The following is a 22,263-nucleotide window of genomic DNA, read 5'->3' on the forward strand; positions in this document are numbered from 1 at the left end:
GAAGGCACTGCTCTGTAACCATATTGGTAGCTGTTTGCACTCACTTGGACCTGAAGGAGCAGGGCGCTCCGACTACTGGAGTGTCTTTGCAGACCGTGTGTGCTCAGTACATCACCCATATGGAGTAAAAGCCACATGGCAGTGACGGAGGTGGAGCTGAGCTGACTATTCAGTGGGTCCACACCCAGGACAAGTTCAGTTCCCGGAGATGGTGGCGGCTGCTTACACCCAGCTCAGTCCCGGCTCCAGGCACCGTGGAGCACCCGGGAGAGGCGGGCAAGTCCAACCTGCTGGTGAGGCTCATCTCCCAGGACAGGGACACTGGCAACACACCGTCCCTGCTCTGCTAACCGGGTGAGTGGCGCGCTGCACACATCTCTTCACTTTCTTCTCTCTCTCGTTTATACCTCCCTGTTTCCCAAGCCCTGTGAGTGTCATTTATCTCTTTATTCTCTCTCTCTCTCTCAGCAGAACCACACACAGTACTTTAAACACTTCTGTGTGTGTAGTTCATATATTGAGCATAAAGGCGTTCGGCTGCTTGTGTGAGACAGCACAAGTTGATTGAGAAACTTTCTTTATAAAGCAAGTGGAATCGATTAATGAAAATGAAGTTTTAGGAAATCCGACTGGAATTAAAACTTATTTCCCCGCTATCTTCCGTTATTGATTTCAATAATTGATGTTAGAATTAATTGCAGAAGTAACTGCAATTGCTTCCTGTTCCTATTTCCCTGTAGGAGTCTGTCCGAACTGCAGACGCTGGCAGAGATGGGAGAGCTCGAACATCAGTGTCAGTACGATGAGAACGGACACACTCTGGTGCACTGGGCAGCGCTCACCGCTTCCGTCTCACTTCTCAGGTATTTGGTAGATTTGAGACTCCCTGTGAATCTGCCCAGCCGCTCTGAACCGGCGCAGCGACCTATTCACTGGGCAGCGGTCAAAGGACACATCCCTGTTACAGAAATCCTCCTGCAAGCTGGCGTCTCAATTGACGAGAGGGATCAGAGAGGATGCACTCCTTTAATAATAGCTTCGCAATATGGACACATTGCCCTCTGTTGCTACCTAGTGGGGAAAGGAGCCAGTCTGCAAGCATGTGACAGCCAAGGTGACAATGCACTGCACTGGGCTGCATTTAAAGGTGAGGTGTAACAATTTTGTTTCTGCGATGTACATTTTGAAGGTTTCCTTTGTGAATTGAATTCGTCTTGTAAACTATTGTAGCCCTGATTGAGTGTTAATATGTAATGAACAATGTAAAGGTTCCCTGGAAGTAACAACAGTGCACAGCCAATGAGACAGCAGTGTCAGTAACCTCAACAGGGACCCTGGATTTGATTTTCTGGTTATTCATAGTCAATAGGAAGTAATCTATTAATGCCTGTACCACCATGACCAGTCAGCTGTGGCCAGTCATTTTCTCTAGATATTATTTTACAATATAATCTTCTGCAGCCATTTAGATATATTACTCCCTTCTTAATTTGAATTTAAAAATAAGACCCAGATTATTTTCAGTCTGGGCATATATATTTTCAGGATGGACACTCTTCTCACAGTGCTTATCTTGTAAACAATTAACATAATCTATCTTAAATCTATGCACCTATTATCACTTGAAAACATACAAAACTGGATTGGTGGCAAATAACAGCTTGATGAGTTGATTTCATAAACCAAGATAAAGCCTTCAGCTTGTAACTTCTGCTGACATTCAGAACTGGCCTTGCCGTGGTTGTAGATAGGATGTCAGATCATGAGGAAGCAAATTGACTATGCTTATACTTCCAGCTGACTGGGTAAGGAAAGATGAGCTTAGGACAGGAAAGAATATTTATAAAAAGGAGCATCAAAATAGAAAATTCGTTCCAACTTCCATTTCATCAAATTTGAATCTAATCATCTGCTCAGACAAGAGAAAACCTATTATTCATTCTAGTCATGCTATAATGCCTGCCATGCCAAAATTAAAATTAGGCCTAACCACAGAGGTATGCTCGAAAATGGCTCACATTGTTTCAAGGCGAGAAAAAGTGTGTATCTTTGGATGAAAATTGCAAATAATTGATGGAGTTTATACAGTGTGGTTTATGGACCAAAAATGTGCATTCAGACAACAGAATTAAAATAACGCAGTTGCTCTTAAGCTTCTACACATGATTTGATCTGTTTGAACTTTGTGTACTTAGAAAAATATACATTTATTACTGTTGGGTAAATTTCAATCAAGAGATTAGGATTTATTTGTTTCAGGTTTATACAAATAAGTGGGAAATTGGGTTTAAAGTGTGCACAGCAAATGTGCAAAGTACATTAACTTGTGTTCCACAGACAAAGAGTCAGCATTGAAGGGCTGGCACAAAAACAAAGCAACAATAAAATATTGACAAGTATTAGTTTCTTAAAAACAGAAAATTTTGCTGGTTTTCAAGATTTTCTGATACATCTCTCACAATCCAGAAACGTCCCGATTTGATTGTAAGCCATTTATTAATAAGTGCTGTGCCTTGCCTGCTATAACTGTGTAACCTTTATCCAAAACTTTTTCTCACACAGTTATCACTTGCACACCGCTGTAATGGACTTGGGAAGCGAATTACTTTTAGCGACTGAGTCACTCACACATTTTCTAAACAAAAAAGGTGTTGGATGTATTCTTGTTTTGCAAACAATATATGATTTACAGATGTTGAATTATGTAGCAATTTTGAATCTAATGCTGGTGTGATTCACAATATAAAGCATGCCATTAATGTTTTTATATTAGTCAATTCTAATTATTTGTCTTTCAAAGCACAGAATAGAACCAATCCACATTACTTAAGGTATTACTACAATTATTTAATTTCAGCTGAAAACCTCAATACTGTTTTGGGACTAAAAATAGAAACTATTTTTAGCTTGTTGAAAATGTTTCATCCATTTGCTATCTGTGAAGATGTTACTTTAAATTAGTTTATCCATTCTTGGGCTACAGTTACTTGCAGCTGTTCTTTTGGTGCCAAGTTAAACTGATTCATACCAATGCTTCGATTTTAATACAAGTGACTACTTTGTTATGTGGAGACCGACAGTACACAATCAACCACAGATTAGTACAAATTATGAATAATATAGCAGTCTCATGTGAAGAAGTACAAGACTGGGAGTTATGAAGATTTTTTTTTCAACTCCCTTCAAAAATTAGTGGTCCTATCTATGATTAGACTTAAGGCACATTGTTAATGCATAATAGGTGAAACTTTGTTCAAACAGATGAAGTAGCTGACCTCAAAGTTTGCAAATCTAACATGAGGTGGGCACTGAAAATTAAGCCCCTTGACTCCACAGACCATATTAAAAGTGCAAATGTCTTACTTTATCACCAAAATAATCAATTTGTTTTTCTTTATTACTGTTATTGAGACCAAAAGAGACTTTAAACAAGTTTCTTCAATGAACTAAAACAATGGTAAAGAACAAAGTGTCAGAAGCTATTATTGAAAAAGTTATAGCAATGCACTTCCAACAAGTTGAACACAATCTGATGGAGTCAACATGGTTTTGTGAAAGGGAAATCATGTTTGACCAGTCTTTGAGGAGGTGATGTGTGCTGTAGATAGAGCAGAACTAGCGGATTTACTGTACTTAGACATCCAGTTGGCATTTGATAAAATGCCACACCAAAGATTATCATGAAAGCAGAAGCTGATGTGTAGGAGGTAACATATGGTATGAATGGAAAATGAGCTGACCAACAGGAAGCAAAGAATAAGCATAAATGTGCCCTTGTCAATTTGGCAAAATGTATTGAGTGGTGTGCCACAGAGATTGATGCTGGGACTCCAACTGTTTACAATTTACAGAAGTAAATTTGATAGAGGGATGGAAGATACTTGTAAATTTATTGATGATGCAAAGATAGCTCGTAAATTAAGTCGTAGAAGCAGAAGTTTGCCATTCAGCCCATTGAGCATATTCAACCATTCACAGAGATTATGGCTGCTCTGATAATACTCAATCCCTATCTTTATAACCTTTGATTCCCTTACTGATTAAAACTCTGTTTATTTGAGCCTTGAATATGCTTAAAGACCCAGCCTCAACAGTCATTGAGAATTCCACACTTTCATTACACTCTTGACAGAATAAATTCCTCTTTTCCTCTGTCTTAAATTAGCTACTGCTTACTCAGAGAATCTGCTCTCTGGTCCCAGACTGTCCTACAAGGGGAAGCATTTTCCCTGTCAAGCCCCGAAAAAGTCTTATGTTTCAAAAAGATGGCCTCTTCTTCTAGGCTCTGGTAAGTACAAATTCAACCAACTTAACTTGTCCTCATAAGAAAATCCCTGTATAGCTAAGATCAACCTAGTGAAATTGCAGGTCTACCTCCAGTGCCAATATATCTTTCCTTAGATAAAGGGCCCAAAATTGTTCACTGTATTCCAGCTGTGGTGTTACTGATGCTTTGTATACATTTAGCAAGATCTCTCTAGTTTTATACTCCATTCCCTTTGAAGTGAAGACCAGCATTCCATGTGCTTTCCTTATTACCCAGTGAGCTTAGCTGCAAGCTTTTTTTAATTCCTGCATGACAAAGCATTATGTGTTGCAAGTTTCTGCAGTCATTATTCATTTAAATAATATTCAGCCCCTCTATTCTTCCTGACAAAGTGCATAACCTCACATTTTACCATGATATTCCATCTGCCAAATTCTTGCCCACTGATGTAACCTGTCTCTAACCCTGTATTGACTCTGTTTCATCCTCACTATATTACTTTTTACCTATTTTTGTGTCATCACAAACTTTGCAATAATACGTTCATTGTCCTCATCCAAGTCATTAATGTATATTGTAATTAATTGTAGACCTAGCTGTAATCCTTGTGGCAGTCCACTCATTACTGGTTGCCATCCAGAAGATACCCGCTTTCTTCCAAATCTTTGGACTGAATCGTACATTTTATTGGCTAAATTCAAATTGCTTTGAGATTTCTAGACACCTTTCTTGCTTTATCTCACAAGCTCAAGGCATTAATTACCTGCCCATCCCTTATGAAGTCCCCCATTTCCACTATCTGCCCCATCTTACCATGTGCCACTCTCACAACAGCTTGCAACTCATTGAATACCCTGGAATTCAGCAGCATCCCTCATGCCCTGCCAGCTGAAAATCCCATTGTGCACATGGATAAGCAGTCTGTCCACAGCTGTCCTGCACAGCTCCTGACATTTTCCACTGACATGGCAGATAGGAGGATGTGGGTATCCTGCATCCTGCTTCATGGGACAAGCTCCTGGATTTCTTGGTGGATGGGATGATGCACAGGCAGGACATCCTGCTTTCACCTCCCCCCCCCCCCCCCAAGACAGCAGGGGTGCTACCACACACCAGATCTCCATACCAGCTTGGTCTGAGGTTGCCTCCCAGGTTAAAGCAATATCAGCAGCATGAAGGAATCTCCTGCTTTGTCGGTCAAGGTTCATTGTCCTTCTCCCCTGTGCCAGCATAAGTGCCACCACCTTCTGTCCAATACATTACACTACCTCTGCTACAGTACCCATCTCTCACTATGGCACATGCTTCACCACTCTCACTATAGCCTGAAACATCTTTCTTCTAATTCATACCCACCACAATCTCCAATAACACTAACCCTGCATGTCCTCTGTGCTGCCCACTCATTTGTTTGGGACACCTCCCCAAATGCATCAAGAGTAACAGCTATGCCACCTACTTCTATCGTCTGTAGTACCCACCTTTCAATCCCATTCCATCAGGAAAACAGACTACAATATGGCAGAAAGACTCCAAACACTGGTGTGCTTTCTATCCTTTGACTCCTATGAGGAGAGGATTGTGACTATGATCCTAACGAGCAGTGCCTGGTCTGGTTTTGGATACTGGGTCTGACTTACTATGCCAGGAACTTAGATTAGATTACTTACAGTGTGGAAACAGGCCCTTCGACCCGTCAAAGCGCAACCCTCCCATACCCCTACATTTACCCCTTCACTTAACACTACAGGTAATTTAGCATGGCCATTTCACCTGACCTGCACACCTTTGGACTGTGGGAAGAAACCGGAGCACCCGGAGGAAACCTACGCAGACACGGGGAGAATGTGCAAACTCCACACAGTCAGTCGCCTGAGGCGGGAATTGAACCTGGGTCTCTGGCGCTGTGAGGCGGCAGTGCTAACCACTGTGCCACCGTGCCGCCAATCTTGTGTAAAGTCCTATGCCAAGCTTCCTGGCTTTGTGTCTCTGCTAAACAACACAGGAAGGCAGCAGTAACATGATCCTTATATCCCCAACCGAAACTGGCAAAGGACAGAAAGGCAAGGGAAGACAATGATGCAGCTAGGATCAGTGAGTGAGCATTATAACAGCAAGTGAAGAGCAGAGAAATGCAGTACGGTGCAGTCCGTGAACTGGGTGCATGTCCCGGAGTGCGCAGTGTCCTTGCTGCAGCATGACAGTGAGAGTTGCCAGGGCAGCCTGAAGTACAGCATTGAAGTGCAGAAGCATCCAGTAAGTGGATTAGAGATGTACGTGAGAGTTCTTAGAGGCTGACACACAGAATCACTGAATTGTCACAGTGCAGAGTAAGCCCAGTCAGCACATTGTGCCTGCATTGGTTCGATTATCTACAGCCAATCTCCTGCCTTTGCCCATAGCCCTGCACATTGTTTCTATCCAAATAATTGTCCGATGCCCCCTTAATGCCTCAATTGAACCAGCCATCATCACGTTTCCAGGTAACAAAAACATTCTATGACCTAACAACCCACTGTGTAAAAAAATGTTTTCTCATTTCACCTTTACTTAATTTGCACATCACTTTAAATCCATATTCTCTCATTCTTGTTTCTTTTACAAGCAGAAACAGCTTTACTTTATTTATTCTGTTCAGCTCGCTCATGATTTTGAAAACCTAAATCAGATCTTCTCTCGGCCTTCTTCATTCAGGGAGAACAGTCTCAACTGCTTCAATCTATTCTCATAGTTGAAACCATTCTAGTAAATTATTTCTGCTCCCTCTCCAATGAATTTGCATTTTTCTTACAATGTTATGCCCACAACTGTACACAATACTCCAGCTAACTCTAACAAGTATCTTGTACAAGTTCAACATCACCTCCTTGCCCTCTATTCTGTGGCCCTATTAATAAAACCAAGAACACTGAATGCTTTATTTACTGATCTCTCCACCTGTCCTGTTGCCTTTAATGATATGCACATATATACTCGAGCACTCTTTTTAGAATTTTACCCCCTATTTTGTATTGTCTTTAAGTGTTCTTCCACTCAAAGTGCATCACCTCATACTTCTCTACATTGAAACCTGTTTGCCACTTAGCCACCCACCCCACCAACATTGCAACATTCTTTTGGAATTATGCACTATTTTCCCCACAAGTTTACAATTTTTCAAAAGTCAATGCCATCTGCAAGCTTGGAAATTGTCTCCTGCATACCAAGATGCAGATCATTGTTATATATCAGGAAAAATAGGTTTCCCAGTACAAACTCCATTTTCAATCTTTCTCTGCCCAAAAAAATAAGCATTGACCATTACTCTCTGGTTTCTACATTCGGTCAGTTTTGTAGCTAAATAAAAGCAGAAAGAGCTGCAGATGCTATAAATCAGAAACAAAAACAGACATTGCTGGAAAAGCTCAGCAGGTCTGGCAGCATCTGTACAGAGAAATCAGAGTTAATGGTTCGGGTCAAGTGACCCTTCTTCAGAACTGATATGTTGCCTGCGATTGAAAAGTCTCAGTAATGAGGATAGACTGAATTACTGAGTTAATTTACATGTAGTACTGACATCAGTGTTTCCCCTCGGACCATTGCACCCCTCCCAGGCATTTGCCAGCAGCATCATACTGAATGGGTGCTGTTTGTTACCTTATGAAACTGTGATTGTTCATTTTCCCGAGGTCATAATGACTAAGTAATGTTTTGCACTCGCATCCTTACAAAGTAATCTGTTTTCTCATGTCCTTTTATGAGGTTATCTGTTTATACTCTTCATTATATGGCATTCTGCCCTTTGTGGTTTGTACCATTCATCATAAAATCTCCAGTCCTCGGTGTTTACACTATTTGAGATGGGGTCTTATCTCAACTATCTATAGCCATTCCTTAACATTAATTTTTTTTAGTTGTTCCTATAATTTCAGTACTGAAAATGTGTTGCTGGTTAAAGCACAGCAGGTCAGGCAGCATCCAAGAAACAGGAAATTCGATGTTTCGGCCAGAGCCCTTCATCATTCCTGATGAAGGGCTCTGGCCCGAAACGTTGAATTTCCTGTTCCTTGGATGCTGCCTGACCTGCTGTGCTTTAACCAGCAACACATTTTCAGCTCTGATCTCCAGCATCTGCAGACCTCACTTTTTACTCTATAATTTCAGTATACCTACATGCATGAAATGTAATGGCAATTATTTAAGAAGTCTTTGATTATGGTGTGAATTGACTTTCCCTTCTTCACTTTACTAAATAACGAGTTTTCTCTTTCCTAAGATTTCTATGAGACACTTCATTAACTTATCTCTTTGCTGTGAGCATGAAGTCCGCGATTCTGTCTGTGAAAACTGTTGCCTCAACTAACAATTCTGTTCAGCCATCAGCAACTCCAACATATGTAGTCTCTTATTGAAGCGTTTTGATTGTGAATAGGACATAAGGAAAGCATAAAAAGATGAAACAAATGAAGTATAATGTGGAAAAATGGGCAATTGTGCATTTTGACAGGAAGAGTGAAAAGAAGCATATTGTCAACACAATGAGACATTACAGAGATACAAAGGGATCTGGATGCTTGAATCACAATAAGTTAGTGTATTTTGTTTGAGTAATTGGAAGTATTTAGGAAAGTTAATAGAATGTTTTAATTTATCATAAGGGGGGCTGAATACAAAAATAAGATGTGCTGTTTTAATTATATGGGCTATTGGTGAGACTATATCTGGAACACCGTATATAGTATTGATCACCTTTTCTAAGGAAGGTCATAAATGTATTGGAGTCTAGATTAGAGTGGTGCTGGAAAAGCACAGCAGGTCAGGCAGCATCCGAGGAGCAGGAAAATCAACATTTCCAGCATCTGTAGTCTTTGTTTTTACCACATAAATGCAACGGAGGCAGTTCAGAGAAGGTTTAATAAACTAGTATCTGGAATGGGAGTTAGTGTGGGTTAGGCTTGCATCCATTGGAGTTTAAGAGTATGAGGTGACTTAATTGAAGATTGTGTAGAACCTTGACAGGGTTCGTGTAGAAAGTATGTTTCCACTTATGGGAGAATATAGATCTAGCGGTCACTGATTCCTGATGAAGGGCTTTTGCCTAAAACATCGATTCTCTGCTCCTTGGATGCTGCTTGACCTGCTGTGCTTTTCCAGCAACACGTTCTCGACTCTGATCTCCAGCATCTGCAGTTCTCATGTTTTCCTAGGGGTCGCTGTTTACCTTTCAGGGGTTACCTGTTTGAAACTGAGATTCAGTAAAAGTCTTTCTCTCAGACTCTTTGGAACTCTTCCTGAAAAGGTGACGGAAGTGAAGTTCTTAAATATTTTTAAGACTGATGCAGATAGACTCTTGTTAAACAAGATGGTAGGTTATCTGGGGTAGGATGGAACGTGGAGTTGAGATTACAAACAAATCTTATTGAACGTTGGAGCAGGCGTGAGGAGTTGAATGGCCTACTCTGCTCCAAATCATATCTTCATATATCCTCTACATAGGTACACTTCCCTAACAACTCTTTGCTTTGTTACTAGAGCCTTGTGTATAGGCATTGGGAGGTCATGTTGTGGCTGCAGAGATCATTGGTTTGGATATTTTTGGAATATTGCAGGGAATTCTGGAATTCCAATTCCTATTGGAAGGATGTTGCAAAACTTCAAAAGGGTTCAGAAAAGATTTACAAGGATGTTGCCAAGGTTGGAGGATTTGAACTATAGGGACAGGCTGAATAGGCTGGGGCTGTTTTCCCTGGAGCGTTGGATGCTGGGGGACACCTCATAGAGCTTTATAAAATCACAAGGGGCATGGATAGGATAAGTTGACAAAGTCTTTTCCCTGGGGTGGGAGAGTCCAGAACTAGAGGACATAGGTTTCGGGTGAGAGGGGAAAGATATAAAAGAGACCTTTTCATGCAGAGGGTGGTACAAGTATGGAATGAGCTACCAGAGGAAGTGGTGGAGGCTGGTATAATTGCAACATTTAAAAGGCATCTGGATGGATATATGAATAAGAAGGGTTTGGAAGGATATGGGCCAGGTGCTGGCAGATGGGACTAGATTGAGTTGGGATATCTGGTTGGCACAGATGAGTTGGACTGAAGGGTCTGTTTCCGTGCTGTACATCTCTATGTTTCTCCGACCCTATGACTAACATTTCCCTCATTTTCCTGCGGAATTAAAATGACTAGTTTTTTTATATGGGAAGGGTCTCTAGTTTGCACTAGCTGGACACATAAAATCCGTCTGTGCATTAGAGGTCTTCATATTATAGAGCCTTCCTCAGCAGAAAGGTGGTTATTATGACCAAAGAGTGAAATGAATGGCATGATAATAACTTATGCCTATTAAAGGAAGGACTTAACAAGTAATTTTCCTTCTAAAGTCTGATTACCAGAATATGAACTTGCTGACAGGTGCTAAACTAAACATCTGCAAATTTAATCATAAAGTGTTGATTATACACAATTTTTACAGAGTAGGGCTTCCAGCAGCTAGATTCACTGAAGGTGTGCTGTGTGTGGGTGGACACACAGCAGCATGTTGGAGGATGGCTCAGGAATTCAAGGGAGAGGACACACAAGTTCCTGAATATGGCACTGGTAGTCCTGCTGGTGGGGCTCCAAAGCCTATACCTGAGGATGACATCTTGCCTTCTCCTCTATCCCCCTCTATCCTGCAGGTTGTTTTTGGCCAAGCTTTCTCTTGGTAACACCTATAGTGTTCAATGCAATACAGGACCACAAAACATGCATCTTTTTCAGTCAGTTCCAGGAGAGTTTATTGAATGTCAGTGGTGTTTGAAAAAGTGTCCCAAGAAGTCTGCTAATATTGTTCAGATGTCTCTCCAGCAGGTATTGAACAAGTATCCCCTTAATCACAGAATCCCTGCTATGCAAAAAGAAGCCATTTGGCCCATCAAGTCCACACCAACCATCCAGAGATCTCCCCACCCAGACCCTCACCCCCTGTAACACCACATTTACTATAGATAGCCCACCTTAGCTGCACACTGAACAACTTAGTATGGCCATTCCACCCAACCTGCACATCTTTGGACTGTGGGACAAAACCCACGCAGACACAGAGAGAACATGTAAATTCCACACAGAGAGTCACCTGAGGCTGGAATCAAAACCAGGTCCTTGGCACTGTAAGGTAGCAGTGCTAACCACTGAACCACTATGTTGGCCTTTAAGTAATGCTTAAAATTCACTGTTGGGAGAGAATATTATGTGAAACACTAGCCACTACAATTCTCTACAGCCTCCTTAATGGGGACATATGTGCATTTCAAATGATAATCATCCTCTTAGCAAGTTTATAGATGGTTATTCCTAGTGCAGGCTCCAAGTCCATTATTAAGTTGGTGCCTTGGGTTAAACAAAGGCTAATCTGTATGCTGGCACAAGATCCCATCTTGGACATTATTATTATATATTATGACTTATTGTAGATTCTGAAACACACCACCAATAGTTCCTTGAAAGTGCTTATGTTCAGTCATTGTTCAGGTATTATTAAACCACGTTTCTCTCACTGGGAAGTGTATCCTTTTACTGCAAACTAGAATCCTTTTAATATCAGGTGCCTTGATGTATTTTGTACTTTACAGTCAATACAGTTTAGCTACTAGCTAAACTCACAGGGCAAATTTCCTGTCTTATGAATTATAGGAACTTAGGAACAGGAGTATGCCATTCAGCCCATCAAACCTGTTCTGCTATTTAATGAGATCATGGCTGATCTGTGGCCCAACTCCATATATCTGCTTTTGGCTATTATCCCAAAATAGCATTTTTTTAAAAAAACTAGAGCAGACTTAAAATTAAGAACTAACCTAACATCACTGGCTGCTTTTGGAAGAGGGTTCGAAACCTCTATCACCCTTTGTGTATAAAAGTACTTCTTCACATCTCTCCTGAACAGTCTGGCCCTAAGTCTCAGACTGCGCCCTCCAGTTCTAGAATCTTTATCTTTATCTACCCTGTTTCTTCCTGTTAATATCTTGAAAGCTTCGATCAGATCACCCCTTAAGATCATCCCTTAACCTTCTAATTTCTAGAGCAAACAGGCCTAATTTTTATAGTATATTCTTATAACCTAACCCTTGAAGTCCAGGCATCTTCATTGTAATCCCTCCAGGCCAATATATCCTTCCTAAGGTGTGGTGCCCAGATCTGCTCACAGTACTCCAAGTGGAGTAACTAAGATTTTGCATACCCTCTGCATTCTTATACTCATGTGTTCTAGATATAAAGGCCAGCATTCCATTAGCCTTCTTGATTATTTTCTGCCCCAGTTGGTGACATTTTAAAGATCCATGCACCTGATCCCCAAGTCTCTTTGGACATTCACTATATGGACAATCTTGAAGAAGGGCTTATGCCCGAAACGTCGAATCTCCTGTTCTTTGGATGCTGCCTGACCTGCTGCACCTTTCCAGCAACACATTTTCAGCTATGGACAACCTCAGACTTGTTTACATTGAACTCCATCTGCCACAGTTTTAGCCATCCACTTAGTATTAAATTGCAAAGGAATATTGATAGACTATCACCTACACTGTCTACAGTGCCACCTAACACTGTGTCATCAATAAATTTGAACATGCATTTTTCTATGCCTTTGTCCAAGTCGTTTACAAATAATGTGAATAATTGAGATCCTAACACAGATTCTTGTCACATCCTGCCAATTCAAGTATCTGTCCACAATCCATTCTTTCTGTCACCTGCCACTCAACCTATTTCCCAACATGGTCAATAATTTACCCTCAATTCATGTTGATGCAGCATATCCTTCGCCAGCGCAGATATACATATGCTATTGGCTAATGTAAGCTCAACTTACATTTTAACATACGAGGAACGGCTAAGGATCCTGGGATTGTATTCATTGGAGTTTCAAAGATTAAGGAGAGATCTAATAGAAACTTACAAGATAATACATGGCTTGGAAAGGGTGGATGCTAGGAAATTGTGTCCATTAGGCGAGGAGTCTAGGACCCGTGGACGCAGCCTTAGAATTAGAGGGGTAAATTCAGAACAGAAATGCGGAGACATTTCTTCAGCCAGAGAGTGGTGGGCCTGTGGAATTCATTGCCGCAGAATGCAATGGAGCCTGGACGCTAAATGTCTTCAAGGCAGAAATTGATAAATTCTTGATGTCACAAGGAATTAAGGGCTACGGGGAGAATGCGGGAGTTGAAATGCCCTTCAGCCATGATTGAATGGCGGAGTGGAATCGATGGGCCGAATGGCCTTACTTCCACTCCTATGTCTTATGGTTTTAAGGTCTTAACTTAATTGGATGTAAAAAATTAGTGTAGTGTTGTACATGTTAAAAGTTACAACAAAAGATAAGTGTAGTGTCAGTTTGAATGTGGTAATTTCCGACCAGGGAATAAAGGCAATATTACTGACACAACAAGCATTAATAATGATGGAAACATTGGAATAATTCTACCAATACACACACACGCGTGCACACAGACACACACACACACACACACACTCACACTCACACTCACACTCACACACTCACACACACAGACACCCACACACACATATACACACACAGACAGACACACACTCTCACACACAGACACACTCATACATACACACAGACACACACACACGCACACACTCACACATACACAGACACACAGACACCCACACACACATATACACACACAGACAGACACACACTCTCACACACAGACACACTCATACATACACACAGACACACACACACACACACACACACACACACAAATACATCAAATATGTTAGAATAGAATATGAGCTTCAAGTATATTGAGGCAGCTCTGATAGAAGGTCATTGACCTGAAGCGCTAACTCTTATTTTCTGTTCACAGACGCTGCCTGATCTGCTGAGCATTTTCAATGTTTTGTTTTGTTTTCATTATAATGAAACTCATTTTGTAAGTATTTAGTACTTTACTGTGCCTCTAAAATGAAGTCACTCAGTTTAGTTCTGCTGTCGTCAAGAAGCCAAATCAAATGTATGTAGGAACTAATCGGTAATTGAATGCATCACTCAACTTGAACAATTGGCTACCACAGATCCAAACTCATGGGAAAACCAACCCCATTTTACCCACTTTTCATACTTACATTTATTTACAATTTGTGAAAATAAATATTCATGTGAACTTTTCATAGGATACTCTGACAGTTACAATTTAAGTCATATTAAAAGTCTGGCCAATTTTCAGACTTTAATTTCATAATGTATTATTGAAATGGACAGCTGAGTTTCATCAGAATAGAAACTACAATAAGTTCTCATTCCAGGCTGACACAAATACTTTGCAGCCACCTATTTGTTTTTTCTGAAATTTCCTATTTATAACTGTTCCTTGCTCAATCCTAGCTGACAGTTCTGGAATTTACAATATAGAAGAATTTGCATTTAGCAGCAGTCTGCCTACTGCAGTGAGCATCTCATTTCAAAATGCAACAGGAAGGGATTAAAAAAATTAAACTTTGGCCTCCAATATTCCCCACAGAGGAATTTAGACCAATGGGATTGGAATTGTGCCTATTGATGCTCTGAAAAGCTGACACTGCTGCAGTTTACAGGGACAGTTAATTTAAATGTCAATTAGCAGTTCTCTGAATGACAGTGATCTGAATGGGTGTTGGGAAGAAAATGCTTGAAGATTAGGTTGCAACATCTAAAGATTGAATGATGGAGGAATCAAAAACTATAGGGTACAGACAAGAAAGTGGGGCGGAAGCTATGATCAAATGAGCCACGATTTTATCAACTAATGGCACAAGCTTAGGGGGCCAAATGGTCTACTCCTGCTTTTGACTCATATGCTGACATGTATGTTCATACATGAGGTTGAGGAAGCAACTAATAAGTCTGCCATGTAGCAGTAATTGTTGGTCATGTGATTGTTGCTCAACTTTATAAGAGCTTCTTTCATAGAGGCAACCAGGGACAAGAGCAGTGCAAAAAATATTCAAGAAAACAGTTTCAGTAAGTGACTTCCAAACTTTCTTTGAAGAGATTTAGTAAAGATGAGATGAAGGAAGCCACAAACAAACAAATATCTTTCATCAAATGGTAAGAGGTGGCACCAGCCCTGAATTTTAGCTTCAACACTCAAGCCATTCTCCCTATAATTCTCTAAATTAGTAGCTGTACAATAGGCTCCTTATATTGCACACTGGTGGAGAGAGCATGAACTATGGACCTAGAATCTATTTATTAGTCAGAAATCTTAATTCTTGTTAAATAGAGAAACCTGGTCCGTGCTTTCTGTCAACCTGGGTCCAAAAGACAAGCAAAGTGGGGAATTCTGTGTACTTTTAAAAATCTTCAGGAGTAATGGGGTTTGATTTCCAGCTCAGGATTAGAGTGATGCTGGAAAAGCACAGCAGGTCAGGTAGCATCCGGGGAGCAGGAAAATCGATGTTTCGCGCAAAAGCCCTTCATCAGGAATGAGGGAGGGAGCCTCCGGGGTGGAGAGATAAATGGGAGGGGGATGGGGGTAGGGAGAAGGTAGCTAAGAGGTCTACAGGTGGATAGAGGTGGGGATGAAGGTGATAGATCAGAGAGGAGGGTGGAGCAGATAGGTGGGAAGGAAGATTGGCAGGTAGGAGACTCACTGAGGTCTTTGTAGGAAGAGGAGGAGAACTTCTTCAAGGTAGGCATCCTTGCAAGAGGATTCGCAGTAAGGTTAAAAGCAACAAGGCGAAAGTAAGGACTGCAGATCCTGGAGATCAGAGTCAAGATTAGAGTGGTGCTGGAAAAGCACAACAGGTCAGGCTTAACCAGTGAAGCTTAACAGAAATGCTGTCTAAGGAACTCTGATGAACAGTCATTTAGACTCGAAATGTTAGCTTTCTCTCTCCATGGGTATTGCCTGACCCGCTGTGATCTCCAGCATTTATTGTTTTCAGCGTTAGTGAGTTGTTGCAGTGCATCTTTTAGTTTAGATTACTTACAGTGTGGAAACAGGCCCTTTGGCCCAACAAATCCACACCGACCTGCCAAAGCGCAACCCACCCAGACCCATTTCCCTACATTTACCCCTTCACCTAACACTACGGGCGATTTAGCATGGCCAATTCACCTAACCTGCACATTTTTGGATTGTGGGAGGAAACCGGAGCACCCGGAGAAAACCCATGCAGACACAGGGAGAATGTGCAAACTCCACACAAATAGTCGCCTGAGGCGGGAACTCAACCCGGGTCTCTGACGCTGTGGGGCAGCAGTGCTAACCACTGTGTCACCGTGCTGCCCACTTGTAGTTGGTGAACACTGTGCCATTGTGTGTGAAGATGTTGGATGGGGTGTCAATTAAGTGACCTGGGATGGTGTCAAGCTTTTTATGTTACTGAAGCTGTGCCCATCCAGGCAAGTGAGGACTAACTTTAAGGAGTCAGAAGGTGAATTATTCACTACTGAAATTACAGCCTGTGGCCTGCACTTTATTGTTGTTTCAATTCTATTTTTGATCAACAATAACATCCAGGTATTGATATTAGAGCAGGATGGCAATCAGCAAGAGCAGGCCATAAAATCGAACTGTTTGTTAATAATATCATTGATAGACCTCACCAGCCTCCATAATTTTAACCACAATAGGAGAAGTATCAGGTGGATCATTTGCCTGTGGGCCTCTTGAGACCAGTTAGAATTCCACCACTGCTGGTGTTTTATCCATTGGGAGTTTGCAGTCATCAACAAGTGTGTGTAGCCTACGCAGAAAAATCTAGCCAACCTGCGGCTTGGCAAGTGGAGTGTCAATTGGAAATCCGCAGTATTTCCTCATCTTCATTATCTCCACCTCCATATATCATGATCACTCCATCTCACACCTCCATCACTAGCCAGCCTGCTCCAGTGAGACCCTAGGCAAATCTTCAAGCCTGGCTCCATGGCAGCACATTTCCCTCAGGGGCATATAGCAGTGCCAGAGGTGAACATCACTCCCAGTGATGCTTTTGGGACCACAGAACCTCTGAAATTTGGAGCACTCAGAGGCAGGGCTTCCTTCTTTGGCTGGTAAATGACTGCAAGGAAAATAAACAAGCAGGTGGCGGGCTCAACTCTGACCTTTGCATAATGAGTGACTCCAGGCCAGTGTGAAATTCAGCCCACACCACTATCTCCCACTGTTTTTGTGTGCCAGCTATCTACAAGCCCTCTAGAAACACTGATTCCTTCTCTTATTTTGTCCCATTTCAACCCTGTCTTGTCTTGCCTTATAACCTTTGTCATTTAATCACTACTGCCCTCTACCCTATCACATTAGTGAGTACCCTCTGATGCTGTCCTTGCTTTAATAGTTGTTAATCTCTGACATTTTCCAATTCTGGTGAAAGGACATCAACATGAAATGCAAATTCTGTTCCTGTTTCCACAGATCCTGACCAGCCAGCTCAGTGTTCTGGTATTTTCTGTCCTTATTTCAGATTTCCAGCATTGCAGTATTCTATTCTTGATTTTCTGAAGGGTTACTTTGTTTTCTAGTTGTTATTTTATAGATGAGAGAAGGTCAAGTGAAATGCTTGCTTCTCTTAGCTAAGCAGTTGAAATATAATAGGTCCTAGTAAAAGTCACCTTGTCTGTTGGAACATTTGTTTTAAGAAGACTGCTTACTCAGGCAATGCTTCAGTCCCTACAAGTCTGCAGTGCCTATGTAATAGGGACGACAGATGTGTGACAGGACAGTTTTTTTCTATCAATACTGCATTCATTGATAAAGTGACTATAATGCACACTCTGCATTTAATGCAGCCTGTTCTTTATTCCACAATGACTCAGAATACTGTCAAACGTCAGGTTCTCAGTGTAAGCTGCTCAAGTTCATCTTGTTAACTATTAGGTCCAAGACTCCAGTGTCAGCAGTTTTACTATAGATTAGCAGATGTTCTGCCCTTTCTGTTATATTGATGCATCAATGACAGTAAACGCACAGTGATACACATCCTCAGTTCTTACAGGTGGTCAGGTGCAGAATGAACTCAATATTTGTGCTTCTGTGGTCAAAGTATCACACCTGCTTTAGGAGGTTTTATATTCATGATTTAAAGTAGACTTGCTCCGCTTCTATACATTAATCACAGAAGATGGGTTTTGAATTTTCACTCCATTCACTACTGGGGTTAATAATGTATAAGTGCTTTTCCACTATGTTAACCATCCAGGCATTGTTATTAAGAGCATAATGCATGCTTAAATCAGAGAGATGGCATAACCAGTGCCTGGCCACATGTTTCAGACGTGGGTCTGGCAACATTCAGGATTATTTGGCTGAATGTGATAGTGAGTCATTCTTAATTGTGTCCCTTTATCCCCCACATTTTTTTGATAGGACATTGTGAGTTAACTCGCTTGCTGATCTATTCTGGCTTCAACCCCAGACAACTGGATAGCTTTGGTCAGGTAAGATACGTTACTTTACTTTTATCCATAGCCTTCTATCCTCCTCCCCCAACCAAGTTCATTCCTTTCCTCTGCCAAAATTTACAAGGTACATCCCATGATTGTTGATAGCCTTCCAGTATCGGAACTAAGGGGTGCTCTTTATGTAGGACTGCATAAAATACCATTGCAGCTGATCTCACCTAGCGTAGAGTCATAGTCATAGAGTCAGAGAAATGTCCAACTCGTCCATGCCAACCAGATATCCCAACCTAATCTAGTCCCACCTGCCAGCGCCCAACCCATATCCCTCCAAACCCTTCCTAATCATATACCATTCCAGATGCCTCTTAAATGTTGCAATTGCACTAGCCTCCACCACTTCCTCTGGCAGCCCATTCTGCACCTCTGCATGAAAATGTTGCCCCTTAGGTCTCTTTTATATTTTCCCCTCTCACCCTAAGCCTATGCCCTCTAGTTCTGGACTCCCATCTCAGGGAAAAGACCTTGTTTATTTACCTTATCCATGCTCCTCATGATTTTATAAGTCTCTATAACGTCACCCCTCAGCCTCTGATGTTCCAGGGAAAACAGCCCTCACCTATTCAACCTCCCCTTGTAGCTCAAATCCTCCAATCCTGGCAACATCCTTGTAAATCTTTTCTAAACCCTTTCAAGTTTCACAACATCTTTCCGATAGGAAGGAGACCAGAATTACACATAATATTCCAAAAGTGGCCTGTCCAATATCCTGTACAGCTGCAACATGACCTTCCAGCTCCTGCACTCAATGCACCGATCAATGAAGGGAAGCACATCAAATACCTTCTTCACTATCCTATCTACCTGCGACTCTACTTTCAAGGAGCTATGAACCCGCACTCCAAGGTCTCTTTTTTCAGCAACACTCCCTAGGACCTTACCATTAAGTGTATAAGTCCTGCTAAGATTTGCTTTCCCAAAATGCAGTACCTCGCACTAATCTAAATTAAACTTCATCTGCTACTCCTCAGTCCATTGGCTCATCTGATGTGGGATGGGCAATGGAACCCAAGGCTTTTAAAGTAGGTATATAGGTTAAGAATCGATGTACCATTTATTATGTGTTTAGTATTTTTAGTCACTGACTGAATAGTTCAAAAATCAAGAACTCCGAGGTAAAGGAGCACAAATACCAGAGAGAGAAATCAAAACTCAATGCAATGTCAGCCGAAGGTGAGTAATTAGTTGGTGGTTAACTAATGAGAGGTTTTCTTGTGCAGATCAGAGACAAATTATAGTTTTATTGCTGTCAAGATTTCGAGAGTAGTCTAATAAATAAAGGTTTGACTGGACAGGTAATTCCAGTCAGACATGCTTTGGGGGCCATATGATGATTTCAGGACATGCCTCACACCTGGGAGGAATAGATTCAGAAAGTGTCCTCAGCTGGAGGAGTCAAGCTCTAGGTTTTAGACCATGGATAGCTGCTGATGTCACTACCATGAATCCACTAGTCTAGGAGAACATCAATTGCCCATTTTTTAAAGGTTGTCATTGACAATTTAAGCGTGTACTATAGAAAGTGAATGGGTGACTATTGATAGCCAAGAAGAGTAGGATGTACAAAAGTCCCCTGAGAACATGGTGTTTTCAGACAGCCAATCACCTGGACAAATTGCAAATGTATACAGCTGAGCCTCCGAAGTTTGACACAAAGAGCTGTAGAAATAAGTGTTAAGATTCATAAGGGTGTAAATTCACTTTTGTAACTCTGCAAAGGTTGGTATAAGAAATCTGTTTTGCTGGCCTACAGAAAAAAAACACAAATTTCTTAAAGGTGGAATGAAATGAAAATGGGATCTTTCAGTGCAACTGCAACAGTGACATTGACACAAGTTGGAAAATAGCCCAGCTTTATTCCATTCACAAAAAGCACTGTAAATTACCACCCCATCAATATACTCTTAATATCAAAAAACATGATAGAAGGTCCCATTGGCAGTGCTATGAAGCAACACTTCCTCAGCAGTAGACTATTCATCACTGTGCAGTTTGGGTTCTGACAGGGTAACTTAGCTCACATCTTATTATAACCTCAGTCCAAACACAGACAAGAGGAGCTGAATTCAAAGGGTGAGCTGGGACTATCCTTGAAATCAAAGCAGCTTTTGGGCAACTTTGTCCTAAATGTGTATGCCTGTCACAGAAACCCTTTGGAACTCAAAGGGCACCCATGGCACTAAAGATTGGGCACCACCAAGGGCATGTTCCTATACATTGTGTTTGACGTGTCACTTTTTAGCATATTAAATAAAATGATTTTGAAGGGGCAGTTTAGAAAGGATGTTGCTCCCATAAAGACTGCAAAGTGAGACCAAACTCAAAGCTTTGTCCCCAGTTCCTGTTTAATCAGTGGCCACGTGCTGTTAGTTTATTTATACTTTAAAATCTGCTGAAAGAATTAGTGTTCATGACCAAATTAATCAAGGGTCATATCTGTATAAGGATGATTCGGGTTTGATGCCAGATACCAAGGGTGACTGCGGAAAACCTCAGTGGGCAGGATTGTTTTGGATGCTGAGGCTTCCTACTCTGCCACTCAAAGAGTCAGCTGGAAATGCATCTCTGTTGGTTGGTCAGAGGCAGAACGTACGACCACTATCATGGGGAATGTCTGCCTCAGATCTGATTGGCTGCCAGCTCAATAGTCCCAGTAGCATAGTGACCAATCTTGGGAATGCAAGAAATCCCAAAATTCTAAGTACAGAATCAGCATAAAATGAATGTGGTGGTCTCATCATGGGGAGGATTAGAGAGGTCTTTGGTATGGGGAGAGGAGAGGGATGCGGGTGTCTTGATGGAGAGGCCAGGGGAAGAGGGAGTACCCACAAGGGGTGTACCCAATGTAGAAGAAAGACTGGTGAAGGAAGCCCCTGGCCCTTCCTCACCCACAGCCTGAGCAGGGGGGGGAATACAAGCTACTTCTCTGTATTTAACACCCTTCACCAGCCTCAAAGTTGAGGCCAAGTGGTTAATTTCCCACTTAAGGATCTCAAATGGGGCTAGGGCAAGTGGGCTACTCCAAACATCACTGATCCCAATGCAAAATTGCAGAGAGGGCAGGATGGGCATGAGGATGGTAGGGAAACCATTTATGGAATGTTACAGAGCATTCCCTCCACCAACTCCCACCCTTCCACACCCACCACCTACCAACACCCATCCATTCGATTTGTAAAACTGCCTGTGTGAGAATATATAATTCAGTCCATTAGGACAGCAAGTAAGAAAAGCTACAATCTGCTTGCACAATATACCTAGATAGGAATACTTTCTTCGGTAATCAATGTAACTCGGATGATCTATTTCATGACTGCTAATAGGTTGTGTAACTTTGAAACCTAATTTAAGGCTCATTTTTAAGATTCAAGTTCTGAGGCAAACATTTTACAACAGAAATGGAAGAATTTGTGATCAAAGTAAAATATTTGACATACATTGGACCAAAATGTTTCCAAATCGAATCTCGTATATCATCAACAGTGTGGCTTGATGGTTAGCACTGTCTAATTTAGATTTCAAAATAAAATCTGTCATGCACTTTGGTCAGAAAACAATCTTTATTGTCC

The 22,263-nt window shown here is 41.4% G+C and overlaps 1 protein-coding gene across 1 annotated transcript in view; it reads left to right on the plus strand.

The window, feature by feature from the left end:
- Nucleotides 1-208: 208 nt before the first annotated feature.
- The window catches only part of LOC132833283 (uncharacterized), an 82,910-nt gene continuing 60,855 nt past the window's right edge, over nucleotides 209-22,263 (plus strand). Inside the window, exons 1-3 of the mRNA XM_060851446.1 lie at nucleotides 209-276; nucleotides 741-1,147; nucleotides 18,603-18,673. Of these exons, the coding sequence (XP_060707429.1) occupies nucleotides 209-276; nucleotides 741-1,147; nucleotides 18,603-18,673 (546 nt within the window). The remainder of the gene's footprint in view (nucleotides 277-740; nucleotides 1,148-18,602; nucleotides 18,674-22,263) is intronic.

This window comes from Hemiscyllium ocellatum, chromosome 36 (genome assembly GCF_020745735.1).
Source record: "Hemiscyllium ocellatum isolate sHemOce1 chromosome 36, sHemOce1.pat.X.cur, whole genome shotgun sequence".
NCBI lineage: Eukaryota > Metazoa > Chordata > Chondrichthyes > Orectolobiformes > Hemiscylliidae > Hemiscyllium > Hemiscyllium ocellatum.